This window comes from Peromyscus maniculatus, chromosome 9 (genome assembly GCF_049852395.1).
Source record: "Peromyscus maniculatus bairdii isolate BWxNUB_F1_BW_parent chromosome 9, HU_Pman_BW_mat_3.1, whole genome shotgun sequence".
NCBI classification, from domain to species: domain Eukaryota; kingdom Metazoa; phylum Chordata; class Mammalia; order Rodentia; family Cricetidae; genus Peromyscus; species Peromyscus maniculatus.
Genome location: NC_134860.1, coordinates 46,320,439 through 46,346,566, shown reverse-complemented (window position 1 = coordinate 46,346,566; position 26,128 = coordinate 46,320,439). Strand labels below are relative to the sequence as shown.

At 44.1% G+C, this 26,128-nt stretch overlaps 1 protein-coding gene across 3 annotated transcripts in view; it reads right to left on the bottom strand.

The window, feature by feature from the left end:
• Positions 1-5,058: 5,058 nt before the first annotated feature.
• The window catches only part of Tmem260 (transmembrane protein 260), a 69,669-nt gene continuing 48,599 nt past the window's right edge, over positions 5,059-26,128 (bottom strand). The window contains exons 11-17 of one of the 3 annotated variants that reach the window (XR_013042360.1): positions 22,101-22,272; positions 18,175-18,323; positions 14,912-15,088; positions 12,975-13,028; positions 10,177-10,267; positions 8,031-9,668; positions 5,059-7,301 (exon numbers count right to left, since the gene is read on the bottom strand). Coding sequence is in view for 1 of the 3 variants with exons in the window: in XM_006996422.4 (XP_006996484.3) it covers positions 7,047-7,301; positions 10,177-10,267; positions 12,975-13,028; positions 14,912-15,088; positions 18,175-18,323; positions 22,101-22,272 (898 nt within the window). In the remaining 2 variants the exon portion in view is untranslated. Of the gene's footprint in view, positions 7,302-8,030; positions 9,669-10,176; positions 10,268-12,974; positions 13,029-14,898; positions 15,089-18,174; positions 18,324-22,100; positions 22,273-26,128 lie in introns of all 3 variants that reach the window. The other 2 variants (XR_013042361.1, XM_006996422.4) reach the window with 2 other exon arrangements.

Here is a 26,128-nt window from a genome sequence, read left to right as displayed (position 1 = left end):
CTTTCTGTTCTTGGCTCCAATGGAGGCACTGTGAACACATCAGGTACACGCCATTTCGTGTGCTTCTTCAAGCAGTAGTCAGCATGAGCTCAACGCTTCACCTGGCCTAAGACATCACAGGGACAGCCTGCAGGAAAGAGCACCCGGCTATGGAAGCTTTAAGGCTGAGACAAAGGTGTTTATGGAGGTATTTTCTCAAACCAAGTGCACTATTAAAAAGAATACAGTCTTCATCAAAATTTGCAGGCAAGTCACGGTATTCATCTCAACTATATCAGCACTATTATTGTGCAGTCTATGGAGACTGGTATGAAATGAAGCTGCAGTTTGGTTTTGTGCTTATAGAAGCCCATACCTCTTCTCGGTACAGATTAGCTCACAACATTCAACATCTTTAAAGCAAGTGCGGGTTTGCTCATGAGAGAACAAGCGAGAGAGGAAATACTTGACGCTAGCCCTGTGAAGTAGGCTAGCTTTATGTCTTTCTCAGATATGCAGGAAGGACACAGTACAGATGGCATGGTTACAGAGGACAGGTCTGAATTTCATAGGAGGCACCAAATTGACTCTCCTCCCAAAGATGAAAGGCCAAATTACTTCCAATTATGAGTCAATAAAAAACTAAAGTGCCCACTGAGGCAACTCAAGTTGCTAATGTCACCAAGATTACTGTTAGAATAGTCTTTACTATTATTTTTTAACAAATCATATGTAAAACTCAGCCAAATTTGGAAATAACATTCTCACCAACATGGAACTTTGTTGTCGCACTCTAGTGCAGCCTGGCCTGGAACTACTTAGCTCAGCCTATTCTCCAACTCTTGATGATCCTCCTGCCTCCTCCCTAGTGCTGGGATTGCAGGTGTGAAGTACCACTCCTGGCTTAGGTGATAGATAAACTGTGGTAGTCTGTATTCAGTGATCCCTCACAAGTCATCTTGGCCTGAAGTTTTCCAAAGCCAGTATCATTGAAATGTATTTATTTTCACCATGACCCTTAGTAAGAAATAGACTCTATTCTTCTTTTTAAGGCAGTGTCTTTGCTATGTAGCCCAGGCTAACCTCAAACTCATGAGTCTTCTACTTCTGGTTTCCTGAGTGCTGGGATTACAGATGGGTACCATCATGCTCTGCAAGAGGCAAATTCTCTATTGCCCAATCTACACATTTGGATGTGAACATTGTACCTACATTTAGTATGATGTTATACATACCATTTGCATGTACACAAAGTGAACTGAATTTTATGAAATTCTCCCCCCTCATGTTAGCTCAGATGCTTTCTTCTATTTTCCCTCTATTTCATAGGAAACAGCTGGTCAGTTCTTACTGAAGCAAGCTTTATGATCCACAGGTTCCAGCCAGAGACTGTCCCCCACCAAGGCAGCTATGTGCACAGGTTAGTGGTTCATGTTCTGACTGCTGAAAGATAAACAGTGGTGTTAAAACCAGCCATAGGAAATGAATATGCTATGACTTAAAACACAGCAAGCTGGATAAGAGACACCACCAGGTACAGCCCTCTCCGTAAGGAGTCACACTACTTTATACTGACCCTTGCTTTTCTGTTCTTCTATACGTAACTATTTTTCCAAGATTTATTTTTGTGTGTATGAGTGTTTTGTCTGCACGCATGTCAGTGCACCATGTACATGCCTGGTGTGGGATGTTAGAAGGCATCAGATCCCAGGAACTGGAATTATAGATTGTTCAACTTGCCAAGTGGGTGCTGGGAACTGAACCAAGGTTCTTTAACAGCAAGTGCTCTTAACTTCAGAGCCATCTCTCTAGACTCCCACCCACCCACCCATGCATCCATCCATCCATTTTTTTTTCAACTTCCCTCTACCTGCTTGATTTAACTCTTCTACCAAAAGAACCTGAGTTTTTTTGATGAGTGAATCCTTTTCCACTTGATGAGAAATTCCTTAAAAGGCACTTTTGTACCTGCTGCTAGAGCATCTACAAAGGGTGCTTGGTCTTGTGTACTGGTGGGACTGATTGGACAAAACGTTTACTACATGACACACCACAGCTCCCAACTCCACTAGGATCAATGAAGAGGTGTTGGAGAAGCAGCAAAGATGGAGGAACTAGGTGGTTGTTTTAATTTTGGGGGGGGGGTTCTTTCTGGGAGGATGCTGGGTAAGGGATGGATATAGACAGACTGGGACATGAGCAAGATTGGGGTACACAATGTGAAATTCCCAAAAGATCAATAAAGAATTATGTTTAAAAATGCTATTATTAATACAACAATCTTGCATTGTTTCCTTTCTACTTTCAAAGCTGATCTTAAGGGAAGACATGATAACATAATTTATGTTCTCAAAATCTTCATTGTTTCCACTCTTGCAGATTTGGAGTTCAAGACTTAGTATACTAGGATTGTGGGATATTCTTGTCTTTCATGATACTTCCAGGAAGTATCCTAAGTTCTCGGTAGTGGGCAATTCATCAGGGTTGAGAAGTGGTCTGATTTTCCAAACGTGACCTCTTTAGTTTTTAGCATAGACTTTCACAGATGAGCACATCTGCAGGCATTAAGACGACTTCTGGTAGTCCAGCCATGTAAGGGAGTATTTAGTTGAAGGAAATTTTGAATTTCCATTTTAACAGATTTCCTTACAAAATAATCCTTTTCAGGCAACACTTCCAAATAGATGTTGACTTTGATAAAAAGGACAAAATTTATAATGTGTAATTAGTTTATCATATGTAACATATACCAACATAAAGACTTGATTTTAGGGGTGGGGCTGAGTGGAGGGAGCTGGGCTGAATTATGTTTTGATCGATTGTATTTTTCTCATCTAACAAGACATACGGCAGGCATAACAATTCCAAACAACTCAGTTATGAGAGGATGGGCTTTGGGCTTTGTTCTATGTGGTTTTGTTACATCTGAACTGAAGACTTACCATATACTCCTGTCCCAGCACATGGACGGAAGAGTTAGGTATGTGTGGATGCTGTAAGATGAGCACTGGGGAGGAGTACAGCAGTGATTGACATGCAGTTCTTTTTATCATGAAAGGAGGCAATCTCAGCACCTGACAATTAAATATCTTCAAAATATCTTTATGACTGAAAATTCATCTTCACCCATAGCATTGATTTTGCCAAAAAAAAAAAAAAAAAGCTAGCAAATTGCTTGTTGGCTTCACATTCATGGATTGAGGACCTCTATCTGCCCTTCCCACCAACCAACCAGCATTTATTTTTTAACAGCATGAGTTAATCCTTCTAACACATGTTGCGTTGGTGAAGAGTTCTTTCTTGCTTGCTGAAACTAAACAACACAACACAGCCCTTTCAAGGTACATGCAGGCTCGTCTGCTTTCCCATATCCCAGGTAACACACTGTACCACTCCTTGAGCTTTGCAAGCCATCATCCATGCTGATCCAGATCAAACAGGCCTTCGGAGTCCTGACAATGACGTCTTCATCGAGCATGAGCGCGGCTAAGCCTCCACTTCTTGTTTGCTCTGCGGTGCTGTGCCAAGATCTTGGCTTTTAATGTTCCCAGCATCCTTGGAAACATCACTTGTTTGGCGTATAAGCTTAAGAATGGTTTCGCATCCACAACAAAATGTGAGGATAAATGAAAATAGTGTGAGTCTCTTAGGGGTCTATCTGGAATTATTTTCTTTACCTAGCCATAGCACTTGAGTAGTTCAGAATCTTATTACCCTATGATAGTGCATCTGTAAAATTATATCAGAAATAAAACAAAAGGATTTGCTGTAATAGGATTCATTTTTTTAACCTTTGAAATTGAAATTTTTTCTGAATATTAAAAGTACTCATTTTAACTGCTGATGGATATTAATGGGAAGTATGATTAAGGAGTCACAATGTTTAACTTTTAATATGTAAATTAAAAAATCTATTCTTCATATCCTGATCTGATGACATCGAGTTATCAGCAGAGTATAATAACCTGACCTCCCCAAACTGGCTTTAATTAAATCTCTTAATGGCTAAACATCATAGCTTCATCATTAGAAAACACCGAGCATATGAGCGAAGTAACAGTTACAAATTCGATTGTAAGCTTTCAAAACAATACATTAGTAACGAATTTTGTTTTGGCTACACATTGAGTAGCAGAACAATATGTATATTTGAAAGGTCCTATTAAAAACAAGAGGAAGTAAAACTCCAGGAACTGTGCACGCTTCCCCCAGAGGAAGCAGAGAAGGGTGGGAAGTGGGACACGCTTAGTGCTTTGCTAGTGAACATGGAGGCCACTACGCCCTCGTCGTGTGCCCTCTGGTGTGGGCTGACCTCAGGGCCCAGGCAGCCGGGCACTGCAGAGTGTGGAGACAGACAGCTCTGCCAGCTCCCACTTGCTCCTCAGGCTAAACTCCAGGCAGAAGCTGGCGTTGTGGGGTTCCTGTCCATCTGCCAACCCACAGCACTTCAGGGACACTGTGAGGGGGACGCTGGCCAAGTCCTGCATGAGAAGTCATCTCCTTCACGCCCTCCTCAGTCCTGGGGTTGGACTGACAGAGCCCTGTATCTAATCTGATGGTGTTAGGCTCTAGCCAAGGAAAAGGAAGAGAAGCAAGGAAAAGCAACTTCACTCAGGAGAAAGGATCCTCGGAAGCAGCTGTCGTGGGAACGAAGGCCAACCTGGCTAATCGACCTTAAATCGTAGTCCACTTGCTAGTTTTTCCACTTCCCAGTGGTTTTAAGAAATGTGAATAGTTGTGACTTTATGTGCCACAGACTACATATTGTTGCTTTGTCAAAGAACAGTGGTCTAAAGTCACTGCTGCACAAATACCAAACCCGCGGCCGCCCGCAGAGCACACTCAGAAGCGGACGTGCCTCTACGCTGACGACACACGTTCAAAAGGCAGGTGTTCTTACAGAGGCCATCCTTGCCATTCAGAGGGCAACTAATAGACACTGTTCCCTTTAATAAGGGTCGGGAAACACTGCATGGACATGGAGACTCTCAGATGAACAGTCACACATGCAGCCGGATGTTCAGCAGCAAACTCGGTCACCACACACACTCAAGCCATGTTTTCTGAACCAATAAAGACTTTCTTAAGAAATGTTTGAACTTTATTTTCCTCTTCCCCCAGACAAGTGAAAATCATAATCTTACATAATTTCTTTGGAACGGGTAGACTGAGACAATTTATCGACGCTTCCTTCAATTTTCACACCACACTGAGCTCCAACAGGTTTTTGTTTTAAGGTGAACCAGGTTTCTGGCTCTTCCCTGTGGAGAAGTTACTTTCAAGTCAGTGAAAGTTCTTGGCCCATGATTAAAAGTCTTTGCCAATTAGTACTCAACAACTTCAATTCAGTTTTTTCTGGTTCAAGATGAGCAGGAGCCTAATAAGGCTGTGATAAAAAGGGCAAAAGGCACCGGGAGCCAAAAGCGGATTAATGAGCTCCTCCATGTATTTGTCTTCCTAACAGCTGAACTGTTACAACTATTGACACTCTTCAAAAGGTTCCGCTCTGAACCCTGTCCAGGCACTGCAGGCTCCAATGGACATCTTCAAATCCAGAGAATGGAGGAGCAAGAGCTTCCCCTGTGTGATGCCAAAACCAACAAAGCCCCATGGATCAGGTAATGAAACTCCAGCTTTTCCCCTTTGAGATTTATTTACTGGCAGCTGACAAGGGGCAAATTCAGCTCGAATTGTGCAGTCAAGGCCCTGTCAAGCTTTTAGAGGCACCCTTGTCTTGAAGCACCTTCATGACTGGCATTTCACTCAAAAGCCCTCGGCACTGGTCCTTAACAGCTTATGACATCACAAAGGACACTCCAGACAGATGCCTACATGGCATCCTGCAGCATTTTAAAAGAGAATTAGTGGTTTTAATTATGGTCGTAGTATGAAAGGGAACCATGCAAGCTCCACGGGAGACCTTTGATCAGACCCTTTTGCTAGTACAATGCCACGGAACTGTGACTATTCCTGGTAAGGGGCCTTTTCTTGCTGAATGACTCACCAGTGATCTTTGAATGCAGACAAGCTTCTAGCCCTCCCTCTTCATTAGTGAGCATTTCTATACAGGGGCCTATATAGTGCCTGGAGTCTAGGAGCCATACAATCGGGGAAAAGAATCCCTACAGATTCTGGCCTTTACTTAGGAAGTGCTGAAGGACTCTGAGTGACTTTATTCATTAAAACAGGTTGCTATTAATTAACTGTCATAATAAATAAAGAACTATTATTATTTGCATTTCTTACCATGTTCCCTTTAGTAAGATGTATAAAAGATGCCTGTAGCAGAAATGAATTTACTCAACAACCTCCCCACCCCCACTCTTGCCCACGCCCCTTTGTGCATCCGGGCAGCTAGCTACCCTACTAATTATGGGGTCTAGAACTGTGAATCCAAATAGAAGTGAAGCATAAATATGAAATTAATTAAGGACATGTTAAATGCCTTTTAATTTGCCTGTTTCTGTAACTGAAATAAGCAAACATGAAATTAGCTTTCTTTTTCAGTGACTGCAGAATGAAGATGATAAAACTCAAAACTTAAAAAAAAAACCCACATACTTGGTATAAAGGATAAAGTTTCAGACTCCAACAACTATAGTTAACTAAAGAAAAAAGGAATTCTAACGAGGTATAACAAGATTTGTCTTTAGAGACCATCTCACTTTCAGGAAATGGAAAATGCCTTTGGTCTGGAATGAGTATTTTAAGAATATCTTCTTAAATGGATCCCAATAATCACAGCCCTCAAAAGACTCAGGGTCAAACATTATAGGTCTGTGGAGACAGTTCCTTCTCATCTAGAACCTACAGCCACTATATGAAAACCGCAGATGTTTCTGAACACTTCTCATGGAAATGCTAATTTGGCAATATGAGATAAACATAACTTTGCATAAGGCATACATTCTAGCTATTACTATGTTTCTGCTGTACATGTTACTTATATCCAGGAGATAACTGAGATCTCGACTTTTTTGATACATCTTCTTTACTTGAAGGAAAAACCTGTGGATGTGAGCAACTCTGGAAGCAGAACATGAGCAGGGCTGCCGCCACTTGCTGGCTCAGACCTTTTTTGTTTTTCTTAGACTTTGCAGTTCTCTTTGGAGGTGCTTGAGAGCAGCTATGATGTCTGCTCGCTGTGGATCAGTCTGTGCTTTCTGAGTGTAGAGACGAAAATGTCTGATGGTCTCAGAGAGCAGGGCTTCAGGGGCTGCGTCTGTCCCCGGAAGGCGCAGCATCCGCTCGCAGGCGATGGCGTAGTTCTTATGCCAATTCACTGGGTGTTCCTCTCGCAAGTACACTATCTCCTTGTAAAGCTAGAAGACAGCAAGTGTGGGGAGTCCATTGTTATCCTGACAGGTTTTCTTGTTTCAAAACCAGAAAACAGAGAGAAATTAATGGCACAAGGAAAAAAAATCCAAGCAGCCTACAGTAAAAATCTAATCATTGCCAGGCCATGCAGAAAATACAGGGATGCTACGTAATTACTACAGTAGCGGGAGGCAGATGTGCTTCGTCTAAAACTGCTTCTGGGGCTTTGGATGCTGCAGGATCCCAAGACACACTGTGTCAGGACAAAGTGCTCTTTCTCCAGAAAGATGTTCTGGGAAAGGATTTAGTTCTAACTGGAGGAAAGCTATTTACTCAACAGGCCGAGCGGCTAAACCTCTAAATTTAGCTGCTGGAAAAAAAAAAATCTATCTTTAATAGACAGTGTAGAAAAAGAACTTGGCAGAATTAAACTTCTGTTTCACATTATTAACATGGATTTTTCTCTACATGGAACAACAGTAGTGTTAGCAACAATCCAATCCAAACAATTCCATTGTTATCAAGTGTACTGGCACAACAGAATCAAGAGAGCCCCTAAAAGGGCAATGCTGAAAATCTTCACAATACCCTATAATTTACCATCGTCAGAGCCAAAACACTGCCTTCCTAACTGCAGAGACAGTGTTAATTGGATGCAAGTAGAATTAAAACATTTATTTATTTATTTATTTATTTATTTATTTATTTATTTATTTATTTATTTATTTATCTACCTAGTGTGTGTGTGCGCGCGCGCGTGTGTCATAGCGCACATGTGCCGGTCAGGACAACTTCTGGCAGTTGGTTCTCTCCTTCCACCAAGGTTCTCTCCTTTCACCAATCAAATCAGGTTCTCGGGCTTGTTAGCAAATGTCTTTACCTGCTGAGCCATCTTGCCAGCAGTCCAGAATTTTGATAATGAATTTTCCAGAAGGAATGCATCAACATTTAACAAATAAACAGGTAAGTGGAGACTAGTCTGCACAACGGAACGTGATGCTTCCTTCTTTAGGAATTTCACCGTCCCGTTAGCACTGGGTAACTAGTAGTGTCCCTGCCGACTGAGGACAGACCGGACAGTGCTTTGGAAGTAGGGCTGTGTTCACAATATCATGTAGTGGACAGAGACCAGTTAATGATCTTTTCCCGTCTCCTCCAAAGCAGCCAAATGAATGCCCACTAAAACAGTGTCCGTCAAGAACTCTACAGCCTGTGACTGTCCTTTGGAGATTTAAAAACCCCATCTGTCTTCAGCTTCTTCTCAGAACAGTTTCCCTTCACATTGGTGACTCACAGCTGACATTTACGTTCGAGTGAGCTTAGACTCTGACCTCTTAGCTGCCAGACAGAACTCTACATGCTGCCTTCCAAAATCGACTCCCTCACTGTCCTTGAGTGGGGTGCCCTGGAGGACTCTGCCTTTGCCCCTGGGGCTGCCTCCTTTTGGACCAGCCTTGCTCCTGTCACTTCTACCATCTATCTGGCTGGCTCATCCTGGCATTCCAGCGTGGCACCTCATGATATCTCTTCCCAGCACTCAGGCTCAGACCCCTGGGTCCTATGGGTAGCACGACTGTCAGCACACAGAAGACTGATCTGGGACTGTGGAGTGGCTCATCCTCAACATCCTTGCTTTAACCTGCTACCTTTGTGACAGCAGAGACAAGACCATGTCTAACACAATATGCAGTATCGAGCAGGTGTTCAATAAGTGCTGTGAGTGAAGAATGAATAAAAGTGAGCTAATGTTCAAAATTTAGCAGCAAATAAGTCATGCCAATTGGACACTATGCTGCTTTATGTCAGCAGCAAGCAAGTGTGCTGGCTGAGGAGAAGCACAGCAGTCCAGAGAGAGGGGAACTTGGCTGCTCACATAGGAAGGGCCTGAGCTCTGTGTGCACAGGCCCTTACCGGGGTATATGCTTCTGCACGGCCAACTGGCTAAGTCCTGTGGTGTTAGAAAAGGCCAGTGTTAAAAGTCACAGGAAACCAGAGCCTTGTCAAAACAGTACACCATAGGCCTCTCAGTGAGTGTGCCTTTCCTGAGGAGAGTGTAGCTATGCCTTTGGAAGGTGTTGGGCTTCCTAAGGCTAGTCAGGAGACAGACTCCTTCTGTGGCTTTTCTCTGTCCTCAGGACTCCGCTACCAGCCATGGCTATAATTTCACGAGCAGGCGGGATTTTGCACTGAGGGTGACACGGCAGTTTCAGTAAAGCCATTATGTTAGTTTCCCCTCAGTGCTGCCGCGAAGGTCCACAGACACTGGCGAGAAGCCAGACGGGCTCACTGTCCTGCCCCACGGGAAGACGTCCCAGACGGGCTCACTGTCCTGCCCCGGGGGAAGACGTCCCAGACGGGCTCATTGTCCTGCCCTGTGGGAAGAAGCCGAGACATCAGCCGCACTGCACTCCTGCACTTGGCACAATTTGTTCCCTCCCTTTCTAGTTTCCAGAATCGTCTGTGCCTGTAACTCACAGCCCTTTCTCCATCTCCATGGCCAGTGGATACCATTCCCAAATCTCTCTCTCTCTCTCTGGTGTGTCTTTTATAAGGCCCCCATGATCATACTGGACCCAGTTGGCTAATCCAGGATAAGCTTGATCTCACGTCCTTTAACTCAACCATATTACAGAGTGCCTTTTTGCCACAGAAGGCAGTGGTACAGGCGCTGTGGGGTGGGGATGTTACTTTCATTACTATGACCCTTTACCTTAAACACTGCTTCTGACACAGTTGAAATGGAATATTCCCCATCTGTGCTACTTTATAATGCTCAAGATAAGTGGGACAGCAGAGAATACAACTTCTGTTGCACACCCTGTCTCCACTCCAGTCACTTCCACCTCCCAGTAGATGCCCTCCAGCAAAACTGAAACATACTTTATATGCATGAGTGTAGAGCTGTGCTTTCACGTCTGGAGGCACCGTGGCAGTCTCTGCCAAGTTAAAGATGAAGAACGGTGTTTTCATCCTGGGGGTGGGAGGAAGAACGCACGTTAGAATCATACCACAGCACAAACTCCTCTTTTGTGCATTCTTCATTCTCTTGTGTGCATGGAAATTTCCTCTGAACCAACAGCAATCCAAGGCCCTCTGAGGTACAGTGCTCACACTCAACACCAAAGCCCCCCAAGGTACAGTGCTCACACTGAACACCAAAGCCCCCCAAGACACAGTGCTCACACTCAACACTAAAGTCTCCCAGGGCACAGCGCTCACACTCACCACCAAAGCCCCCCAGGGCACAGCGCTCACACTCAACACCAAAGCCCCCCAAGGTACAGTGCTCACACTGAACACCAAAACCCCAAGGCACAGTGCTCACACTGAACACCAAAGTCTCCCAGGGCACAGCGCTCACACTCAACACTAAAGCCCCCCAGGGCACAGTGCTCACACTGAACACCAAAACCCCAAGGCACAGTGCTCACACTCAACACTAAAGTCTCCCAGGGCACAGCGCTCACACTCACCACCAAAGCCCCCCAGGGCACAGTGCTCACACTCACCACCAAAGCCCCCCAAGGCACAACACTCACACTCAACACCAAAGCCTCCCAGGGCACAGCGCTCACACTCAACACCAAAGCCCCCCAAGGCACAGTGCTCACACTCACCACTGGCGCTTTTGGGGAGAAGGGTCCTATCATCCTATGGTCCTGGTGCACATCTTCAGGGAGACCTGGGTTTGTCAGTGTGCATCCCTGAAGGCGCCCATCCCAGCAGCTTGTGCCATGTGCCCAGTTCTCACAAGGGGCTGGATTCTTGGAGCACACCAACATCCAAATCGTGTACAGCACACTAATTAAATCAATACCTGCCTGAATAATGACCTGCTTTCCTCTTTTATGTGATTATCTCCCAGCTTTCCCACAGTCATTCACAACGAACAATTGTGCAGTGTAGCTTTGATCCGGTTTTTAAAGCAAGTGTTTGTCCCTGGAACTAGACTGGCAACTTTAGGCCATTTCTTCAAAAACATGCTGGCACAAACAGCTATTTTGCAGTGATTATAGTGGAGTTATAGTTCTTTATTTAAAAACATCTTATTACATTTTATTTATTTGTGTGTATGTGGTGGTAGGGCACAGGGCTCTATGTGCTACATTGTAAATACAGAGGTCAAAGGACAACTTGCAGCAATCAGTTTTCTCTTTCTTCCACCTAAGTAGTGAGGATCAAACTCACACTGATACACTTTTACCTGCTGCGTCCTCTTGCTGGCCCAAGGAACTGTATTTCTTTCCCCTTTCCCCCCCCTTTTTCTTTTTTTTCCTGAGACAGTGTTTCTCTTTGTAACAGTTCTTGCTGTCCTGGAACTAACTCTTTGTAGACCAGGCTGGCCTTGAACTCAAAGAGATCCAAGTGCCTCTGCCTCCCAAGTGCTGGGATTAAAGGTGTGCACCACCACTGCCTGACAGCTGTATTTCTTTGTAATTCTTCTTTTTTTAAAAATTTATTTAGTTTAAAATTTTATGTGTATTGGTGTTTTGCCTACATGTATGCCTGGGTGATGATGTTGGGGCCCTTGAAACTGGAGTTACAGATAGACGTGAACAGCCATGTGGGTGCTGGGAATTGAACCCAGGACCTCTGGAAGAGCAGTAAGTGCTCTAAACCACTGAGCCATCTCTCCAGCCCCATATAATTCTTAATAAATCTTTAAACATATGTAAGTCCTCTATACTTTAACTCAATTGTCAGAACGCAATCTCTGGAATAGACTGGGCATCAGTGTATTTTTACAGAAGGATGAACTCCCCAGGCATGAGGGTCACCTTTCTGTATTGCTTAGGACTTTTGTACTGATGTTTTGGCCAAAGTTTACTAATGTGAGTTGATGTGAATTTTTGACATTGATTTATCTGTGTCTGTGTGAACCTGCATGTCATATCTCTAATGTGCTGATCAGAGGACAATTTAGAGAAGTCAGTTCTCTTTCTAACCTGTGGGTTCCAAGGATCAAGCTCAGGTCACCGGGCTTGACAACAAGTGCCTTTACCTGCTGAGGCAGCCGTCTTGCAGGCCCCCTTTGGTTGATTATTTAAAAATAACGACAGGGACCAAGAGAAGCAGTCGTTTCACTACGAAGTGATCCATATACAACAGTATGACCCCTCTCTGAACAACAGGAAGCTATAGCATCCGTCACAGTAAGGGATATCATCTTTTCACAAAGTCTCCCGCAACAGGCTGTGCCCCGTGAGGACACGAACTGGGTTGTACTCATGTGTAGCTTCTGGCCAGGCACAGGGCCTGGCCTCTGGTAAGTGCTAACCGATGCTTTAACAACAGACTGGCATGGCACATAGAGACAGGGCTTTAAAGCTCAATTCCGCCCCATCTCTCCTCCTTCCACTGGCTTAGCCGGAGCAGAAGTATGGAGTGAGGAGCGCCTCAGGGCTATAGTGAGCTTCAGATTCCATCACTGCCATTAAGTGCCCTCAGAAATCCATCTACCCGACTCTTTTATAAAATGGAGATAACAGAGCCTCATGGGTTATGAAGATGAGATGAGATTATGCACACATAACAATACAATGTTCTGAACAAGACAGCTGCCCTTAAGTCACTTTTATTTCCACTTGTCTATATTCCCAGAATGAAAAGTGCCATGGGCTATTTCTTTGCTATGTTAAAAACAGCCGACAAATACTAAAATGTAGTAGATCAGTCACCTTGCTTGCCACATCTCCTCATTAGCCACGGATTCCCAAGAAGATGGATCAAATCTGTAATTACAAGAGAAACAGTATCCTTCCATCAGCCATACTACATTATGATGCACAATGTCTGTTTTATGATCTTCTAAGGCCATTGAAACAGGCTGGCTCTTGACATATTGATAGTGAGCACACCAGAAAGTTTTGCATTTAGTAGGTGCATCTACTAACTCTTAATCGGACCTCAAGGGAGCAGAGGACAGAGGGAAGAGGCACAGGCATTGGGCAGCCGTCCCCGAACCTATGAGGGGACACAGTGAGGCACAGGTCACACTAGGACATAGCCAAGAGCACATGTGAAAAGAAGCTTCCCTAAACCCTGCTGGGCTATGGGCTGCTTGAAGAATTCTGGCCAAACACTGCCAGCCAGAATTTTTTGTTGTTGTTGTTGTTTCAAGACAGGGTTTCTCTGTGTAGCTTTGCTCCTTTCCTGGAACTCACTCTGTAGCCCAGGCTGGCCTTGAACTCACAGAGATCCGCCTGCCTCTGCCTCCCAAGTGCTGGGATTAAAGGCATGCACCACCACCGCCCGGCCCAGAATTTTATGATAAGAAATTTATAATTAAAATTTCTTATTATGTATCTGTTTAAATAGAATGGAGCTAAGGAACAATGTGTACATGTATTTTTCATCAGCTATCTGAAGAAAATGTAATTTTCACTATGTATATCAGGATGGGCTTGAACTCACAATCCTTCTGACTCAAGCCTCCCGAGTACAGGGATCTGAGGCATGCACTACCATATCCAGCAGACCATTTTTTTTTTTTAACTTTTCTTATGAATTATATAACAATGTGCTGTTAGCTCATACTGTCTCAAAAAACTTTCATAGCACTTGTTAATATGATTTTTCCTCTTGTACCTAAATTATAAACACTAGGCTATCTGATGTGGAACAATCCATTAATTTAAAACTATTTTTATTTAACTGTGTGTGTGGTGTTTTGTACATGAGCGCAGATGGCTGTGGATGCCGGAAGAGAACGTTGGATCCCCTAGAGCTGGAGTCACAGGTCGTTCTGAAGCCACCGATTGCGGGTGCTGGGAACTGTGTTGGGTCTTCTGCAAGAGCGGTACAGGCTCTTCACCCATGAGCCATTTCTCCAGCTCAATAACTCAGAACTCAGAACAACAGGTAACGGGGAAATCTGTTCCATGGGCTTATTTCCCAAAGGTAAGGCGAACTTTATGTAGAAATGCTCAAGAGGAGTTAATGACATCCTAAGCAATGTTGACAAGTTGATGACAACCTCAGGAGAAGGTTCTCCAGGCAGCCTGCCCTACAGAACCTGTCTTTTGTTTTGGGGCTGGGGATTGCATTCCCCACTCCAGCCACACGCTAGGAGAGTGCTGCATCACTCAGCTGCATGCTAAACTGCGCCTGCATTCTTGCAGAAGGAGCATAGCAAGTTCACACCTAAGGAGCCATCCTGGGCGACAGAGTGCTTCCTAGAGCTTACCCCCAGCTCACCAGTGCCTCCACTCAGAGCAAACTACAGTGTCATGGCCTGAAAGCATGGGTACCATGCACCAGACCCTTAGGGAACCCACTCCCCACAGCCTCCTTCCCTCTGATCTCCTAGACAGGAGAAGAGAGAAACCATCTCTTTCTGCTGATGTTTGATGATCTTTTGTGGGCAGAAAATGATATTAAAAAAACTCAACAAAAAATTAAAAGGCATCTCAAGAGCCAAGTGTGGTGGGGCAGGCTTGTGACCCCAGCACTGGGAAGGCTGATGCAGGAGGACCCTGAGTTTGAGGCCAGCCTGAATAGTAAGAACTTGTCTCAAAACCCCAAAACAACAGACAAGGTCTCTCAAAATGTAGCCATTTTTGCTTTTAGACACACAAAACTGATATTTGCCTAAAAACACACCTGCTGCTCATACCTTCCATATTCTTCAGTCCAGTTATAAAGACTTCGTGTGCGTTTAATCCACTCTTCGGGGTTGAACACAGTCCTTGAAGGAACCAACTTGTCACAAGATCCCCATGGCCAAAGTGAATAGTTCGTTTTCCAAGTTGGGTCACCTTCATGAATTCCTATGCAAACAAATGTTTCTTTTCTACCCAAAACAGAAAAGCATACAATTCAAAATGTCACATTTCTTTAGTTCACGGAAGGTCATTTTGGCCTCCATAAGCCTTAGTTATTTATACGCCATTTGCGAATGTGCCATTTGTGAGCATGTTGGTTTATTTAAATCTTTCCCAGGTATAGTGTAAGAAATGTATTTACTGTAAAACAAGACAAAACAGAAAACTGCAGGAAGCAACAAACAGAAACCGGTGAGAAAAATCTTCCTGCCTCTCATTCTAAGACAGGGACCTTATCACCAGGAACACTGGCATGGCATTGTGTCACATGTAAACAAATGCTTTCTTTGCGATCCCTTCTTATTTTACAGGTAGAATTCTGTCTCCCCATTCCCTGCATGTCCATTGTGCTTTATTATCTCTTTTGTCATTTCTATGCTTATTATTTGCATCTGTAAGTCTCCCTGAGAAGCCTAGAAGCATCCTGAGGATAGACTCTCTGTCCCTGTATTAACTTTGAATGCCGCACAGCATGAGGTTAACACATAATAAATACTGGCTGGAATTAAATTAATCAGATTTGAATAAGTGTTAGGAACTTTAGAGCCTACAAAAGTTAGAAACAGAAATGGCTTTAACAGTGGTTCTCTTCCTATTTGAGGTTGCTTACTAGAAAGGGGAAACAGAGCAGAGTACTAGAAAGTAAAGAAGAAAGTAAGTGACTTGGATAACTTTGAAAGAAGACAATTTGTCAGCTTAGACTTCATATTTTCCCTTCACACCTACTGCTCCATGATTCGGGAAGTTATTAGCTCCCTGTGTCTTCTCATCTGCCTGGTCCTAGGGCTGGTGAAGGAAGCCCAGCCTCCAGTGAAACAAGTCACTCTTGGGAAGATGCGGTGCTCCTGAGAGGAACCCAGCAGCAGCCCTCTGAGGGCCCTGAGGAGGACACAACCAGTTCCTCTGGGTAGTGATGTGAAAAGTGAAAAACTGGCCAGACAGAGATGAGGACTCCAAAGGAGAAGCTAGAAATGTCCTTGGTTTTCCTGGCACTTCTATCCTGGCCAGAGGACAAAAATACCCAAACCGTTTAAGGGCACTGGTGTGTGTTTCCGTTTGTTTTAATCTCTCCCCTTTTACAGAGCTGCCTGCCGGGATGCCGTGAGGAATCAGATCTCTTAGGTGTGCCCACACTCCAGTTCAGAGCCCAGGATGAACACCTGTGGGGAGGACAACTGGACTGACCAGCTCTCCCCACCCCCTCAATGCCTCCACAGGACAAAGCTTTAGCAGCCCTTAGAGCAGGACACCAGTGACAGCCCTTGCCCGAGACTGCTCTTGCTACACAGGACCTCTGCTTGCCTTCTCTCTCTCAAGCACTTATCTACAACAAAATTCTGTTTTGAAACCGAATCTCTCTATTATCTGTGAATTTCATCTTGTGAGTTTATGAGACTGACTACACAGAAAACGTTTACGATATATGAGGTAAAAGAAGCTGGATTATCCTCTCTACAAAATATACCATATGTGTGGTTACATGTACAGTGTATGTAAATAAGTAACTTATGCTAAAAACAGCCAGAGTTCAAAGCCAGTTATCAAAGCGACAACAGCGGTACCATGGTACCCTTGACAGCTTTTCTGTAACGTCTCATTCCCCAGGGAGCTGTGATATTTCTACAACATTGTTCTCGGATCACGTCAGACGGTCATTTCTTTCCTTTCTATGTGCATACTGTGCGTGTGTGCTCCTGTGTGTGAGGGGGCCTGTGAGCCAGAAGAGGGCTTGGATCCCTTGGACCTGGAGTTATTGTAAGCTACTGTAAACTGGGAATGGGAAACTGAGCTAGGTCTTCTGGGTCCTCTAGAAGAGCAGCAAGTAAGTCCTCTTAGCTGCTGAGCATCTCTCCAATCCCAACTTTCATTTCCCAACAAATGCTGAATGAACACCCACGGGCAAAATGAATGGCTTCTTGTCTATGTTCCCAGGATGCCTAGCTTAGGTCGTCAAGTAATCTACGCAGTAGGCACTTGCGGCATGTTTCACACTTGCTAGTGAAGAACTTCCCACACTCTGGCTAGTTATATTCACATCACTGTACACAGCCAACTCGACCATGGTCCACTGGGATTTGGACTGAGCCTCATTTCTCGTTTTATTGCCAGGACCTAACACAAGCTATAACAGAGCAAATATTTGGAAATTTTTGAAGCAGAATTAAATGAAACTCACAAAAATGCCAGTTTGGGGATGCTATTGGCTTGTTGTGTCTTACTTCGAAATATCATAATTGAATGCTATTCTCACAGCACGTTTGTACCCATTCCCTTTCTATCATTCATGAGCCACTGAGGATAGGCTCAGCAGCACACTGAAAAACTGCATTTTGTTTCCCTACCAACGAATATCTTGACATTGGAATTTATAAAAAAATTTTTTAAGTCCTCTTTACAAGAAAAAAAAAACAAAAACAAAAAACCAACCAGACAAACAAACAAAAAAACAAACCATGAAATCAATGCCTCTTTTTCAAGCTGGGGACAGTCCCAAGCATCTCAGACAGAAGCAATGCTCAGGACTCACCACTGAGGACTCACTTGTTCTTGACCTTAACTGCAAATCATTTCATGTTCTCAAGTACAGAGCTCACAATTCTCTTATTTTATCCTCAGCTAGCATAAACTGTAGGTGTTTTTCTTATTTATAAAAATGTTTTATCCTTTATAAAAATGCCTAAGCTATTTTTATACAGTGATTATTCCTGGAAAAAAATGCTTTACACTTAAAAGGGGGCCACAGTGCTGATCAGGAGGGAACCGTAATTGCTTGCGATCCACCTGCAATGATTTCAAGTAGGCAGGCACATCTCCAATTTCTCAGAATTGTGCTAAGATCTTATTTGCTGTTCTTGCTAATCTGTCTTTATTTTTCTTTTACCCAGAACAATAACATTTATTTCTGCCTGGCCTCATTTATGCACAGATATTCAATTTAATTACAAAGATAATCTCACCAGTGACAGGGAAATAGGTAGAAAATTGGTCATTTGGATGAGGCACAGCTGCTTCAGAAACCATTTTAGAAAAGCTATAATATGAAAAGAATGCTTACTGTTTATTCATTTCAAGGAAGTGGCGAAGATTGAATGTGACCACTCCACTAGGTAAGACTCCTTCCACGGGGTTCCACCGGTCCCCAGGAAAGTGCACTCCCGGGAGATGCTTTGCCATCTTGGGTAAATACCACTCATACGTCATCATCTGTCAGAAAGATCATAGGGAGCCACACCTCAGGACATGTTGCAAAGTATCAGGTCCACCGACAGCCAAGGACAGGTTCTAATTAAATAACTGGGAAAATACTTTCAGGTAAACTAAGGAATGCGGCACTGCTGTGCCTTAAGAATGACTTAATTCTCAGGTTTCATGTCTGAAGAGATGACCACTACCCTGGCTCTACTTCACCTCCATGCACTTGCCAACTCCCGGATGATGATCCCCAGTTTTAGAGAATGGAACTCAATCCTCAGAACCAGCAAAGACACAGCCCTCGGGAGCCCTCCCCCTCCCCAGCCTCTGTACCTACCTCTGGTATAGTTCTAGGCCTACTCCTCACTAGCCTGAGCTCCCAGAGGGAAGGTACTGTATCTTTTCATCTCTGTGCACCTAGCACACTGCATAGCACACAACAGTGCTCCAATTATTTTAGTTGTAGTTGAAATGTCTTTGATGGACAGACCAAATAACCTAGACAAAATACACAAATGTATCATTACTACATTCTTATCTTCTTACTGTTGCTCACTTATGACGAATAAGATATAATCTCTGACCTTGAGAAGCTCAATTATATAATAACCTAAGCCTCAAAGCTCATAACCTTTTTGGCTAAATAATCTGAATTTATTAGTAGTCCCCAATTAATCACATATCCTTATACATTTTTTATTTTGTTTTGATTTTTGAGGCAATGTTTTTAATTACAAAGATAATCTCACTGGTGACATAGGCAAGCTTCAAACTTTTGTTTTGTTTCTTTTTGTTGAGACGGTCTTACTATGTCACCCTGGCTGGTCTAGAATTCACTTTGTAGATCAGGCTGGCCTTGAACTCACAGAGATTTTTCTGTCTCTGCCTCCCAAATGCTGGGATTAAAGGTATGTGCCATCACTGCCCAGATGGCTTCAAACTCTTCTGCTGGGGGATGTCTTTCTGTATGCTGTGAAAATATGTTGTTCCCATTGGTTAAGAAATAAGCTGCTTTAGCCTATGGCAAGGCAGTTTAGAGGCAGGCAGGAAATCCAAGGAGAGAGACAGGAAAGAGAAAGGTGGAGTCTGGGGAGACGCCAGCCTGCAGCCCAAGGAATAACATGCCAGCAGACTGGTAAGCCCCGGAACATGTGGCAAAAGATAGATTAATAGAAATGGGTTACTTTAAGATGTAAGAGCTAGCTAGAGGCCTGACATAAGCCATACAGTTTGTAAATAATATTAAGCCTCTGAGTGATTATTTTATAAGTGGCTGCAGGACTAAAGAAACCTTCCAACTACACTCTTGATCCTCCTGCTGGTGGCTCCTGAGAACTGACTGAGATTACAGGTATGTGTCACCACAACTAGATTCACATGTCTTTTCATTAAAATAATAATAAAAAATCTCTTTTCTTAATTATATACTTAATTCTGTATTTTCATAGAAAAGACTCCTATTTACATCTTGAATATGATCGTCTAGGCAATTGTGCTCATATTTTACTTACCTTGTATAAGCCATTCAATTAACAAATGACAAATTAATTTCAAATGCATATATTATACAACTCAAGTATTTTATTACCCAATAGTTTCAATACTTGGGACATTCATATCAATTGAGTAATATGCTATGAACTTAATATTCCTTAGTTAATTCTCATGATAACCTTACTATAATTCTATCAGGTACCATTGTTGGCCCAGCAATAGCTACGTCTTTTTTTTTTTACAAACACACTCTTGATTACGATCAACTCTCTCAGGCAGCAATGTGCTCAGGCCTAGTGACTCCCCTTTGCTAGTGAGTGCTTTAGGAGTGGGCATTATGAAGTCTTTGGAAGCTCTGAAAAACATGTTACTCTCAACTGAGAACTATGCCAGCAGGGCAAGAAGCATCCTGCTTTGTTTAAGGATGTGAGGTTTGAAACTAGGTATCTGTGCTGGTTAATTTTTGACACCTGGACACAAACTAGAGTCACCTGGAAGGAGGGACCCTCAAAGGAGAATTGCTTCCATCATCAGGTTGGCCTGTGAACATATCTGTGCTGCATTTCTTTGACTAATGATTGACATGGGAAGGACCAACCCACTATGGGTGGTACCAGTCCTGGGCAGGTGGTCCTGAGTGGTAGAAGCAAGCAGTGAGCAAGCCATGGAGAGCAAGCCAGTAAGCTGTGCTCCTCGTGATCTCTGCTTGAGCTTGGCTTCCCTTGCTCTGATGGACGATAACCTGTAAGCCAAACAAATCCTTTTTTCTCCCAAGTTGGTTTTAGTCAGTGTTTTCTCACAGAGCCAAGTTATCAACACAGACCTAGTTCTCAGAATTGGAACTGACACTCCAGTCTGCCTGTCTGTACAGCTCACACCTGAGCAAACTGCTCATATGCACAATGTGCGAAATCCCCACACAAGGCAACTGCAAACCTATTTTCTTGAGGTTCCCATCATTTACTAAAAGAGCAAGATGGCCTGCTCAGCTGGACAAGTCACATTACTCCTTCACCATCCAGGGTTTCTCTCTTCCCTAAGGACTACTCAAAAAACTAGATTTGCTCTCTTTTTGGCATTTATTATTAAAATAATAAATCTTATAATTAAGTATAGTTTTTCAGTTCAGAAATTTACTTTGTTTTGTAATTTGCTTGTTTCTTTTAAGACATAGTTTTGTGTACATGAGGCTGACCTTGACCTCTCTGAGTAGCTAAGGATGACCTTTAACTTCCGATCTTCCAGCTTTTCCTCCTAAGTGCTGGGATTACAGGTGTACACCTCCAGTAATGTGGTGCTCAGGGTATCTGTGTGAGCTAGGCAAGCTCTCTACCAACTCAGCTACACGCCCAGTCCAGGAAAACCGTTTTAATAGCACTTTTCTTTTAAAGTAATCACCTTCTTTTTTTAAACTTAATTTTATGTGTGTGCATGTGTATTTCACCTGCATGTATGCCTGTACCATGTACATGTCTGGTACCCATAAAAACCAGAAGCAGGTATTGAATTCTATGGACCTGGAGTTATAGATGGTTGTGAGTTGTATAGACAGGTCCTGGGAATCCCGTCTGGATCCCTTGGAAGAGCAGCCAGTAGTGGTCCTAAAAAGTGAACCATCACCTATTCTGCTCAGACATCCCAGTCCTTACAAGGCTCCTCCTAACACATTTCTGTCATAGGATCGATAGTTTCTATGAAAATTCTATAGCAGTGTTATAATTAATAATTTCCAATTTAAATGTTTACTTGCCCACATTTTTTTATATTCAATTAATTTAATTTTCATAGTTAGGCCAGTGTGCAATGTCATCTGCTTGGTGAAATGGCTAAACATAAAAAATGTAGTTTATTACTTGGCTCTAAGATGAAGCATATTGATAAGATAGCTTCAATGAGGAAGAAACAAGTTATGAATTAGCTCCAAATAAACAGGACTGTGGTATATCGGACATTCTAAGAATGATTACAGCTGGTGGCGCGCACTGGTAATCCCAGCACTCGTGAGACCAAGGAAGGAGTACAGAGAATTCCAGGCCACCTGCTCTACACTGTGAGACCCTGTGGAAAGCAAAAAAACGATTTCCTCTTCCCATTATAAAAACACAAAAAGAATGATTATGAAAAGTTTACCCAATCATATTTTAAAAGAATAATGCTTATCTATCTGTTTATGTGAATGGATCATACTATTTGCCCAGACTTGTTTCAAAATCTTGGACTCAAGTCACAGGCATACACCAGCATGAATGTGTTTAAGGGTTGCTATATTGCTGAGGATATTTTCCTTATACTTACTTCTTGATCCACTAGGGAAACGTCTGGCCTCAGCCCCTCACAGTAATGCAAGTAGCGGAGAGAATTCCCTGGCAAATCTCCCCTGAGTAAGATGATTGCATCACGAGGCATGGAGTCCAGAAGATTTCGGGCAAACTGATCGATCACATTATTGGTTCTTTGGTCACAAATGCTAAATAAAAAGATTTTTCAGCAAATTAAAACAGCAGCACATTTCCACAGCTTGAACAGGCCTGGCTTCTTCTCTGTGCTCACCTTTCCCTCCCTTCCCCAGGCATCCACACTTAGTGCTTCAGAGCATCCCACCAGCTGCTCTTGGAGAAGGCACACCACTGGAGAACAGTTCATCCACTCGACTTTTTGTTCATTTATTTATTTTAAAAGATTTATTTATTTATCATATATACAGTGTTCTGCCTGCATGTATCCCTGCAGGCCAGAAGAGGGCACCAGATCTCATTACAGATGGTTGTGAGCCACCATGTGGTTGCTGGGAATTGAACTCAGGACCTTTGGAAGAGCAGACAGTGCTCTTAACCTCTGAGCCATCTCTCCAGCCCATGTTCATTTATTTTACTGTATTTTTTGAGACAGGGTTCCTCTGGGTAGCCCTGGCTGTTCTGTAACTGGATTTGTAGACCAGGCTGACCTCAAGCTCAGAGATCTGCCTGCCTCTGCCTCCTCTCTGCCTGGCATCATCTCGGCTTTGTCAGAGGTGCTAAGTGAAACCAAAGGAGAAAGAAAGGCTCACTGCATTCCTTCTACCAGTTTATAATCAAGTCCGGGAAAAGCAAACAGTTTGTCTCATGCATAATTCTCCACCCAAGTACTCCAATGTCAGTTATCAAAGTAGTTTCTCACCATGCAGAATGAAGGTAATTTCATCTTAATTCCATCTCCTCCAAAGGAATAGTCAGAAATACAAGCGGGCCGGGCGGTGGTGGCGCACGCCTTTAATCCCAGCACTCGGGAGGCAGAGCCAGGCGGATCTCCGTGAGTTCGAGGCCAGCCTGGGCTACCAAGTGAGCTCCAGGAAAAGGCGCAAAGCTACACAGAGAAACCCTGTCTCGAAAAAACCAAAAAAAAAAAACCAAAAAAAAAAAAAAAGAAATACAAGCGGAAACCTGCTCTTTCCGACAGGAGCTGACATGCACCTGTGTGACTAGGGCACATGCAGGACTGAGGCTTCCCTCCACCTTCCCCCGCCTTAAGGCTTCCCGAGGTGCTCTTTCCCCGGGGGTCAGGAACACTGAGAAGGAAGGGACTGCATTTGCTCAGCTGCCCGAAGCCCCTCAGCTGTTATCTACCAATGGTAGCCACTGCAGCACACCTCCTCTCAAGAAAGAAGTGGCCTTTCTAACGTCTAAGAAAAAGTGAATGAGTTCAGAGAACAGTCTATGAAAGAAGAAAAGACTGTGAGAGGAAAAAGCACCAAAGCATAACAAAACCAAAAACAAGCGATGCCGTGCCCTGTAATTCCTTGTCTGTCTACCCATCCACACTCTGGGCTGAGGAGGTGCTAAGTTGAACCACTGGGTTCGTATCACAGGCAGACCCTCTTCTAGACCAGAGCGCCACCCCTGTCCTTGCAATCCATACAGCAGTGACTGTTTCCTGTGGTGGTATTGTGTTCCCCAAAATATTGTGCACCCTAATAAACTTATCTGGGGTCAGAGAACAGAACAGCCACTAGATACAGAGGCCAGAAAATGGTGGCACACACACCTTTAATCCTAGCATTCCAGAGGCAGAGGTCCCTCTGAATCTCTGTGAGTTTAAAGCCACACTGGAAACAGCCAGGCATGGTGACTCTAATCCCAAGAAGTGAGCCTTTAATCCCAGGGCATGATGGCAGAAAGCAGAAAGGTATATGAGCAGCACAGTTCAGCTGAGAGGCATCCAGTCTGAGGAAACAGGACCAGCTGAGGAACTGGCGAGGTGAAGAAGCTGTGGCTTGTTCTGCTTTTCTGCTCTTCCAGCGTTCACCCCAGTACCTGGTTTGCTTTTATCAATAAGCCCTTTTAGGATTTGTGCTACAGTTTCCTACCAGGAAGACCCTCTACTTTGCTAGTCATAGCTCACATCTGTCATCAGCAAAGTTGCTATTCATTCCATTCTCGGGAGCAGGGAGGGGGGGCAAATAAAAGAAAAACAGACCAACTGCCCAGTCTGTGCACATCACTGTTGCTGAAGCTGGACATCCCCCAAAGACCAGGAGAAGATGATGGACATGCAAGACTGAGACTGGGTTGCACAAGGTTGGAACATATGAGACTTAGAGATTTCTCCTTGGGACCACTGATGGGATGTGTAGCCCATCTCACAAGGAATGGTGATGAAGGCTTCCGTATGCAGCCTTCAGCCTGGGATTAAAAAGAGACAGTATTTAAAGTGAGGTCGTAACGTTATATTGCATAAGATGGCTCACTGGAGGCTGCCTCCCCTGCGAAGGGTACGGAAGGGGAGATTCAGAATAAAACAACAAAATAAAACAAAAACCAGACTTTATTCCAAAGACAGAAACAGAGAAAGAGCTTGGGAAGCCTTCAAAGAAAGTCCTGGCAAAGGGCAGAAGCAAAGGTGTGCAGCGCACAAGCTAGCAGAGTGCTTCTGGCCACTCAGCGCCCTGATGTGTCCAAAGGTGAGCCAGCACAACCTGGGCAGCCTGCCTCAGGAAGGCCCACAACCCCCATGAGCCTCAAATCCAGGTGTGAGGTTTTGGTAAGACAGTAATTCTCCCAGCAAACTGATCAGCTGAGAAGAAAAATCTCATTTTGTTATACTGTATGACTCAAAGGGCACTGGCTGGGCGCCGTGACAGAGAATCCATTCTTAAAAATCTGAGCTACCCTGTAAACTACAGGTCACGAAACATCCACAGGTCAGGAGACTTAATGTGACCTGCCACGGCTTGTGGGTGAGAGAAGGCGAGAGAGGCAGCCGTGGAGAAAAGAAGGAATGGACAGACACTGGAAAGGGAGGGGGAAGCAGCAGGAGGCTAGGGCTCAGGCTGGGAAATGGTGGGGAAGGGAGGGCGAGAGGGAGAGGGAGGGAGGGAGGGAGGGAGGAGGGGGCATGTTGTGTCGGGGGTGGAACCCATCAACGGAATTACCCTGGAGTTTGATAGTTCCGAGTCTGGGGCGATCAGGGAGGTGAAGATCTGGGGTCCCCTATCTTTGCTCATTGCTGCAGAGCCCGAGAACTCCCAGGTTCCCGGGGTATGCACCACACCCACAGCTGTACCCCTCCAGCGGGGAGCCTCAAACTCAGAAGGCTGTGAAAGGAGGAAGGCAGGCCCTCTGCCTGTGTTCACGCCAGGCCTGTGGCTGCTTCCCACACTGTCGAGAGCCATGGGAGCATCATCCAGGGAGTCTCAGGGGGAGGGAAGCTTCCAGCACACAGACTGCAATGTCAAGTGTGGCCAGCAGAGGGCCCTAATGCACAAAGAAGGAAGATGGCTGCTGGGAGGACAGCTCTGGTGGACAGTGGACACAGTTCAATGGACTCCCCCACAGCACAGACCAGCAAACACGGAAGCCGACAAGTTCAAAGGGCCTGCCCCAGCATAAGCAGAAGTCTCCAACTCCGACTCAAGGGCCCCCAAAGAAGCTGTCGTGACACCCCTTAGGCCCCACCCTCACGTGCCTCTTTTCTCCTCCTACACATTTAGCTGGATTCGGACTGCATTTTAAGAATCTTCAAATATTTTTAATGGGCTGGCAAGATGGCTCAGAGGGTAAAGGCCTTGCTACCAAGCCTGATGACCTGAGCCTGACCCCTGGTGCCCTAAGAGATGATGGAAGCAGAGACCCAACTCCTTCAAGCTGTCCTCTAACCTCCACCCTTACGCTGTGGCATGTGCACACCATCTCCCAATTCAAAATAAACAAAATATAATTGAAGTCTCTTTAAAGAAATGAACAATGCCTTTCTTATCTCCCTTTAAACATTCATATCATTTTGTTTACATGTTTTTTCACTGGGGGCAATATATTTTCTCTTTCTTAGTTGGGTTTTTTATTTCCTCT